Source organism: Penaeus monodon, chromosome 39 (assembly GCF_015228065.2).
Source record: "Penaeus monodon isolate SGIC_2016 chromosome 39, NSTDA_Pmon_1, whole genome shotgun sequence".
In the NCBI taxonomy this organism is placed as follows: Eukaryota; Metazoa; Arthropoda; class Malacostraca; order Decapoda; family Penaeidae; genus Penaeus; species Penaeus monodon.
In genome coordinates, this window is record NC_051424.1 from 1,662,635 (window position 1) to 1,672,634 (window position 10,000).

Here is a 10,000-nt window from a genome sequence, read left to right on the forward strand (position 1 = left end):
AGCCGGGTGTGCGGGCGGAGTTGCACAGCTGGTTGTTGCATGCCCGGTGGATTTAATCAAGATTAAGATGCAGATGCAAACAGGTATTTGAATCAACACTGCTATGAGAGTAATGATTGCCACCAAAGAACTCATTTTGTATTACTATTTTTATCATTTATAATAGGAGATTGTGCTTTTCAAAAATCATTCGTTATAAGCCCATCACTGTACTCCATATCCCATATCTCAGAAGATCGTACTTTTAATGAATCGTCACATTACCATTATTATTCTTTATCCCATATTTCACAATGGCAGATCTGGGGACACCATTTTAAGTGATCCTCCCACTCTCGCCTCACAGGGTCTAGCGAAGGCATTTGGGGCAAGCACTTCGAGTCACATTACAGAGGCCCCACGTCTTGTTTGCTCGATTTATACCGCAAGGGAGGCATTCGAGCGTGTTATACAGGATTGAATTCAATGGCAATACGGTAAAGTATTTTTATTTGTAGATTTGTGTGTGTGTGTGATTTCTTTCTGTTCTCCTGTGTTTGTCAGCTTTCTACCACCACTGTTCTGTGCTCTTTTTTTGTCTTTTGTGTTGTTGTTTTTTTTTACTGTTTGTTAGCTGTTTTGTTAGTTGTTTTATTTCTTTGTGTATCACAATATCCCATTTTGTGTGATGGTGCAACGTAAACATTGAAAACAAATATATCTTTACAATATCTTCTTCCTTCGAAATAGTGATTTCAATATCAAGATTTATGTTTAGATTGTAACTTGATCCAAGTTTGTTGTATCACATTATTTTATTTGCTTTTTTCAGTTTAATTTTCAAAGATCCTTTGGGATTATTGGGTTACATATTTCTTTGCCTTTGTATTTCTTTTGCAGGTCCCTTCTTGCTCGTTCACTTGTGAAAAGCAACATAATACAGCCTTAGTCTCTTAGAATATATTTTCTTTACCCGCACAAAATGCTTTTGACGCGAATTAATTAAGAATGTGCTCATATCAAAAAAACACACACACACACACACACACACACACACACACACACACACACACACACACACACACACACACACACACACACACACACACACACAACACACATATATATATATATATATATATATATATATATATATATATATATATATATATATATATATATTATATGCGCGCACGCGTGTGTGTGTGTGTGTGTGTGTGTGTGTGTGTGTGTGTGTGTGTGTGTGTGTGTGTGTGTGTGTGTGTGTGTTTATATACACACGCACCCACATGTCAGTTTTATTTGTAACAAAAACTGATACAAGAAATCAAGTCATCTGTGCTGCAGACTCGGACACCCTCAGCCTTCATGTTAACATTCTAAAGATCTGTGAATGATTATTTGTTACCTCATTCTAGTTATTCTCCTATTTAAAGAACTATTTAAATCTGATTAAAGAACTCGTTCGTTATATTTGAATTATACTCTATTTGTATCAAAAGGGAGTTTCTGCCTGGCTTGAACTAATCATTAAGATACTAAGATTAAATGTTCATTACTTATTATAGCAATGATAAGGGATATGGAGCCAATATTCTAATTTTCAGTATGTCCGTGTATTATAAATTTATCTGCAATGATGATATGCTTAACTGAGTCACTAGAAGTTTTAAATTGGTTATTTATTTTATAGAATTATGATTGATATATTTCTCTGAATTAAGATCATATTTCATGTATGCAATATAGTGTTTTTTAGATTAAAGGATTCTGCAAATTTTACGTAGTACCTGAATAGATCAATGTACAGTTAATTCACTTAACATAAAGAAGTTCTAATCATCCCCCCCCCAGAGATATTCCCTCGTTTGGCATGTATATGATTCTGTATGAAGGCTTCATCAGGACTCTGTCTGGCTCAGAGCAGAGTGCCAGCCCGAGCTCCCTCGTGTTCTGTGGAGGAATGGCAGGTAGGGGGCAGAAAGTTCCTATAGATGGTTCGTTTCATTCACTTTCACTTATAGGCTTCCTGTTGAGATGAAGCTCATTCTTGATACAGGTTATTTAACTGTTTGTGACGATGAGTTGAGATTCTTATTTCTTTATACATAGAGGTGGTTGTAGTTGCTTAAACCGTGTTGCACCCTTTGCATCTTGTGAATTTATTCTCTGTATCGGCATGTGCATGGTATGATGCATGGTTCTTGTGGCTTCAAATGTTACTATTTTGAGTGTAGTTGTGGTACGTTTTAAGTGTTCGATTTTAATTTTTATTATTATTATTATTATTATTACAGAATTTTTAAATTTCAATGCTTATAGGCTAAAGAGGGGATGTTATCCAGAGGATAATAGCACTAATGATATTAGCATCTTGAATTTGGACCTCACTTTTAATATGTATTTCATATATATATATATATATATATATATATATATATATATATATATATATATATATATATATATATATATATATATATGCCAGTATATATACAAATATCACACACACAGACAAGCGCACGTGTGTGTGTGTGAAGATATGGGAATGAGTAGTATGAAATGTGTTATTTTTTTCTTTCTTTTCTTTTCTTTTCTTTTGTTGTTGTGATAGAAGACTTTTGCTAATGTCATGATTCACATCCAAGTAATGTTCATGATTCACATCCATGTAATGTTCTTGAATTATACTGTACTGATATTTTTTTTAGACATCTGTTGATTATTTATTTCAAACTTTTGTAAATTTGGCACATTTACTATTCAAGATTAATTCCTGATTGAGTCATATGTTGAATAAGTCTTTTAGTTTATACCATTACCATTTCCCTTTAGAATAAGCCTTCTTCACATCACTATCCCAATGAATAAACCTACTTTTCATTATTTTGTTACACTCAGTATTTCCCGTTGGATAAACCAGCCACTGAACAAATGGTTTTACATTGTCCATCTCCCTAATCCATTAACCTTTACACTTTGTTTCCTAATCAGAATTATCTCATCTTGTATGTTTTCCAAATCCATAAACCATTTGCTTTTACCTCTTTCTACCTAATATGAACCTTCTCTCTTTTGTTTTCCAAATTCTTATGCCTTCATTTCATCGGAATTAATGCGTCTTTTGTTATGTTAGGGACGTGATAGCCTCAGCTGCTTACGTGGTGCTGTATGAGTGGATGGTGGACCGTAACCCTAGTCCATCCACTCTGCCCATCCTGTGGGCAGGGGGTATGGCAGGTATGCCCGCAGGGATGTTCTCTCTGTAGATCTTAAGGACGTGGGTGCTTCTGGGGTTGGGCTTTGGGAAGGAGTGTTTTGTAATAGATTAACGTATGGATATAACGTGTTTGTCATATTTGTTTTCTTCGTAATGTTATCATTTGGGGCTAGATTTAACATGCATGAATAGTATTTAAATATGTGTTTCTAGAAAGTAATGTTCTCTTATGTCTTATGATGGGACAAAAAAAAAAAAAAAAAAAAAATCCTGCTTTAAAGATAAACACATTAAGTTTTCTCTATCATAAGATACCTCTCGGTAACATTTACTAATGTATCCTTTTTCATCAGAGTGATATGATTTTACTTTTGTGTGTACTTCCATGAAAAATAAAATCTATTGTACTGTGTCTAAGGCTTCTCGTAGGAGTTTTGTCTAATGCATAATATCACCATCATTTGCTCACTTTACCCTTTTAGAATCATACTTGTGGGACTCTTCCAGCCATTGGCCCAGTTTGTTCTGAAGTACGTCATGTAAATTTATTAGTTTGGGACTACAACTTAAAAATGAAAAAGAGTGAAAAAAAATATATATATAAATAAATAAATAAAATAAAAATAAATAAAATAAATGAAAATAAATAAAGAACTAAGAAAATCGTAAATTTATTGAAGAGAATAAAGTCAGTACACAGAGGAGGATAGTAAAGAAGTTAATGTTATTATTATCATTAATATTATCATTATTTTTTTTTTCCGCAATTATTAATACTAGTGTTTATTGTCTCAGAGCGACCGAAGCTATGTAAGTATACTTTATCAATAAGGTAACAAACGAAAATAAAGTTTCGAACCATACGGTAGTCACTATCTCTGTATTCATCTTAACATATTAAATAGGTTATATATATTTTCATTCTCTGTCTGTAGGTAATTTGAAAAATACAGTTAATTTCCTAAGATTTTTGTTCACTTCTTGATCTTAAGAGCTAGTTTAATGACACTGATTTAAGGTGAAAGGAAAGTAAATATTATTTCACTGTGTGTATTTGCTTTATGAACATTAAATTAAGGAATAGTTTATAGACATCACATATATTTTGACATATAAAAAGGAGAGTTATGAAAGTAGTGAAAATATCCCTATTTTTCATATATATATATATATATATATATATATATATATATATATATATATATATATATATATACATGTACGTATGTATGTTTGTATGTATATACGTACATTTTACTCGTATATCTACAGGAGTAATATCGTGGGCAATGATCATTCCACTGGATGTCGTCAAGTCAAGAATCCAAGGTGATAATCCGTCGAATCCGCAGTATAAGGTATAATGTAATATTCTTTTGTTTTTGATTTTTATACACGAGATTTAGATGGAAAATAATTGTTATGTATGTATTAGTTTTGTGCTTTAAAAGTTATGCTTAATTCTTGTTGAAACTACATATTATGAATCTATAAACGTTTCTGTTTTTTTATATATATTACTACAAGATCAAGTTTCCTACCAATTATCACTCACTATTATTGCATACCAGCACAACCGCAAAATAATATTCAAGACAGAATATAGACCTTAGTTTCTCATTACGTTCTTTTCTCTCCTGTAATCTACCGCTTCACCCTTCTTCACTGTATTATTTCGAACCCAGAATGCGCGAGACTGTTTCGTAAAGAGCTACAGGGCAGAAGGGTTAAAGGTATTCACTAGAGGCTTCTGGATGATGAGCCTCCGAGCCTTCCCCACCAATGGCGCTATCTTCTTAGGCTACGTGAGCTCACTCAACCTCCTGAAGAGAATTTCGGGGGAACAGCAGAAGAGCGAAGCTGTCGTTGTAGCGGCATGAGTGGAAATGAATGTGATACTTGCGGTGTCATTACTTGAATAAATGCGTGTGTACATGCAAACACGGACACCGAAACAGATACACGCACAACCACTGACACGCACACGCACCGCACACGCAAAGCACACAAACAAAGCACACACTACACACACACCACACGCACTACACACGCACATGCACACCCCACGCACACACACCACACACACACATTTGATATCAACATGTTGTATCAGCACGAATAACACCAGATCATCTACTAGTAAAGCGTTGTGAATCCCAAATAAGAGTCAAAGATGTGAGCGCAAACACAACAAACAGAAAAATAATTATGTACTTTCACTAACAGAAACAGCAAAGAACTCAAAGTAAGGCAGAATTTACACACAACACACACACACACACACCACCACACACCACACACACACCACCACCACACACACACACACACCACCACCACCACCAACACACACACACACACACACAACACACACACACACACACAAAAAAATATATATATATATCAACATATATATAACATTTATATAAATATTTATATGATAATATAGCGCACTGGAAAATACTCAAGTAGTTTGTTCGCAAAGACAAAATGTAAACCGTTACAAGCAATGATAGGAGATATATGTATATGTTTAGCAGGTTTGAATAATAAAATCCCAGAAATTAACACCTCCTTCCAAACTCTAACTCCCCACACTTCCCCTCATCCATCCTCCCCCCTCACTCCCTCCCTCCATCCCTCCTCTCTCATCGCCCCTCTCATCCAATCCCCCACCACCCCCCCCCATCACACCCCACCTCTCTTCTTCCCTACTTCCTCTCTCCCCCTCTCCTTGTCCTCTCTTTCTCTCTCTCTCCTCCTCCCACTCCCATCACCCTCCATCTACCATCACCCACTCTTCACTCTTCCTTCCTCACCCATTTCATCATGCAATATGTATATATTAATTTACTATACATAATTTATAATGTAAGATTATATATTTTCACAGTTATGGAAAATTATATTTTATGTTTCTGTTACATTTAACGTTTACAAAATTTTCAGCTGCAATTCATTGTAATTCTTTAAAATACTTCCATACAATCAATATAGATTTCTTGTTTAATTTTCATTACTTACACTTCTTTATCCTCTATTTCTCTTATTCTCATCTCTTCTCCTCTCTCATCTCGTTCTCTCTTCTCTCTCTCTTCTCTCTCTCTCATCTCTCTCACTCTCTCTCTCTCTCTCTTTCTCTCTCTTACTGTCTTTCTTCACTTTGTCTTTCCCTTCCTCAGCCTCTATTTCATCACGCAAAGTATGTATCACTATCTCAAATTACTATATCAATAATTTGTCAATATTGTTAGAGATTATATTTTTGCACAGTTATGAGAAGCTTTTATTTTTATATGATTTTTTGTTTTACTTTATAATTTGATTTTAAACTCTTTTCAGCTGCAATTTATTTAATCTCCTTAAGATACTGTTCCATTACAGACAATTGATAGAGTCTTGTGAAATAAAAATAAAAAAATAAATAAAGATAAAAAATAAATAAATAAAGATAGCCGTACAATATCCAAAGATGGATTTTTATTAATATTAAAAAAAATAGTTTTGCCAAATGAAAAAAAGTCAATAAAAAAGGAAAGATAAAAGTGTATGTACTTGAAATCATGTGTGTTTTGATGAGAATAGATGAAGGTGGTTTATGTATGCAAGGTAAAAATATTGCCGTCGTGTACCTAATATTACAGAACATGTGTTTATTCCCCGCTAAACCTATGTAAAATATAAGTTTAAAAGTCTAAATGAGATTCTTATATCGGAACTCAATTTTTTTTTTTACCAGTTCGAATAGAGATATATGTAAATAAAGACTTTCCAGCAATATATATCTATCACTCATTTCACTCCTTTCCTAATCAAATTCATCTCATTCATCAGCTGATTGGCAAATATGACGCCAAATATGAAACAGAAAAAAAAAAAAATATCCAGCACTGGACTAAGTTCTTACCTTGTACTGTTGTGCTCTTTTGGCCTTCCAAAAGCACTCTCTCAGCCTTGCTAACAGAGCTACACACACACACACACACACACACACACACACACACACACACACACACACACACACACACACACACACACACACACACACACACATATATATATATATACAAACAAAAAAAATAAGAGATACTTTTTCCTTTGTCTCCATTTTTTACCCTTCTCCTCTTACCTCACGCCTCCTCTCTCCCATTTCCTTTCAATTTCCCTCCCTCACAACCTTTCTCGTTCTATCATCTCCTCTCACTCCCAATTATTTTTTTTATTCACTCGTCCCCTCCCACTTTAAGCCCTACACTTGCTCCTTCTCCCTATCCTTCTATTCCTCCTCAACCTCTCCCACCTTTTTCGCTCCCTCATCCCCTTCCCTCCCTCTCCCATTTTCCTTCTCTCTCTTTCGTTTTCCGTTTTACCCTTAAGCTTCATGTCCCATTTTTTCCTTCGCCTCCGTTCTCCCTTTTCCTCTTGAAGCCGCCTTCACTACCATCTTTATTTTTCCTCTCTCCTCCCCCTCTTACTTTCCTTCTTAATCTCCCTCTCGCACAATCGTGTAAATAATGAAAGTGCATAATGATGATGTTGATGATGATGATGATGAAGATAATGATAATAATGATAATGATAATGATAATGATAATGATAATGATAATGATAATGATAATGATGATGATGATGATGATGATGATGATGTGATGATGATGATGAAGAGGATGAAGATGATGAAGAGGATGACGATGACGAAGATGAAGATGAAGATGATAACATAGCAATAATAAAAGCAATAAATATTGTGTGTGTATGTGTTTCCCTTGCCTAATTTTTGTGCGTGCACGTGTTTGTTTTTGTATGTGTCTTTTTAGCTTGTTTTGGCGCGGGAGTGTGTGCGTATTCGGTGTATCGGTGTTTTAATCCAGCGCGGTGTATAATCTATTTGATAATTCTAATAGTCCCATAGCCTACCCTCTGTCTTATTCTATTTGCTGTAAACCGCTGCTTTGGAGGCGTAGATTGGTCTCCATAGAGTGTTTTGTTGAACTTTCATTAATGTTTCAGCTTGGACATAATACTTGTCACCTGCATTGCCACTTCGATTCGCCTTTGATACTTACATCATCTGAAGTTGTGTAGCATTTGTTTGTCTGTGCGTGCGTGCTTGCGCACACACATACACACACACACACACACACACACACACACACACACACACACACACACACACACACACACACACACACACACACACACACACACACACACACACACACACACATATATAAGCATATATATAAGTGTAGATACATAGATAGATAGGAATGAAGTAACATTGTTATGTGAAATGATATAGATACTTATATTGTTTATTGAATATAGAATACAAGGGTTACAGAAAAGCCTCAGTATTACAAGTAGCTCGATTAATTATTCAAAAAAAAAAGAAAGAAAAAATTCTTCACCCATTTCCTTCTGAAAAACTAAAATCGTAAAAAGACTGGAAGAGTTATTCCAATTTTTATATATTATTATCTTATTTATTTATCGATTTATTTATTTATTTATTTATTTATTTATTTATTCATTTATTTACTTATTTATTTTTGGATGGAAGTGTGAATACGATATTGATAATATTAGGATGTTTATTGGGATGTTTTCGATTCTCCTTAATGGAGAGATAATTAAAAGTATAAAATAAAATACTATGGATTGATATAAGACTCCTGTTGTAATTCCTACGCCTTTCTGCCGTATCACAGTCAAATAACACCTTCGGGTTTTGTTTAAAAAATGTTTCGATGGAAGATTTTTTTTTCGTGTGTGTGTGTGTGTGTGTGTGTGTGTGTGTGTGTGTGTGTGTGTGTGTGTGTGTGTGTGTGTGTGTGTGTGTGTGTGTGTGTGTGTGTGTGTGTGTGTGTGTGTGTGTTGTGAAGGGCGACGCCACTAACACAATTATCCGAATAGGAATCGTATTAGCGGTCGAGTGGGGTCCTTGGGAGAGGAACATCCTTCTCATTAATGGCTTGGCCTACACACACACACACACACACACACACACACACACACACACACACACACACACACACACACACACACACACACACACACGCACACACACACACACACACACACACACACACACACACACACACACACACACACACACACACACACACACACACACACACACACACACACACACACACACACACACACGACATACATTCTCCCTGTTCAAGCTCCCATTCAATTAACCCGTAACCAGTGTTGCCAGATCAGACTCCTCGAATGTAGTAAAAAGGTTCCCTAAAAAGTAACAAATTCACAGAGAAAGTAGCCCAATGTGTGTAAACAAATGACAGGTTATGAAATATGTTTAAAATTATTCTACCAAAAGCATTTTTTTTTCCAACGGTATAGGCTCATGTTTGAGCGGCCGTAGTTTCATGTTGTGATGCTCTTGGAGTGAATACGTGGTAGGGTCCCCAGTTCCTTTCCACGGAGAGTGCCGGTGTTACCTTTTAGGTAATCATTCTCTCTATTTATCCGGGCTTGGGACCAGCACTTGACTTGGGCTGGCTTGACCACCCAGTGGCTAGGTAGGCAATCGAGGTGAAGTTCCTTGACCAAAAGCATGATACCTGATATTATACCCTATTTTCTTAGATGAGCTGCAACGATTTCGCTAAATTTTCCTCTTCCTCCTTTATCTTGTCATCCTTGTGTGTGTGTGTATACATGTATATGTATATATATATATATATATATATATATATATATATATATATATATATATATATATATATATATATATATATATATATATATATATATATTTATATATATATATAT

General features: G+C 35.0%; 1 protein-coding gene across 3 annotated transcripts in view; it reads left to right on the top strand.

The window, feature by feature from the left end:
- The window catches only part of LOC119597247 (solute carrier family 25 member 45-like), a 14,893-nt gene extending 9,763 nt beyond the window's left edge, over positions 1-5,130 (top strand). For 2 of the 3 annotated variants that reach the window (XM_037946782.1, XM_037946781.1), the window contains exons 4-8: positions 1-83; positions 347-476; positions 1,834-1,949; positions 4,472-4,557; positions 4,885-5,130. The exon at positions 1-83 is cut by the window's left edge and continues 140 nt beyond it. In XM_037946782.1, coding sequence (XP_037802710.1) covers positions 1-83; positions 347-476; positions 1,834-1,949; positions 4,472-4,557; positions 4,885-5,079 — 610 coding nt within the window. In that variant the 3' untranslated portion in view covers positions 5,080-5,130. Of the gene's footprint in view, positions 84-346; positions 477-1,833; positions 1,950-3,115; positions 3,220-4,471; positions 4,558-4,884 lie in introns of all 3 variants that reach the window. The other variant, XM_037946783.1, reaches the window with a different exon arrangement.
- The last annotated feature ends 4,870 nt before the right edge of the window (positions 5,131-10,000 follow it).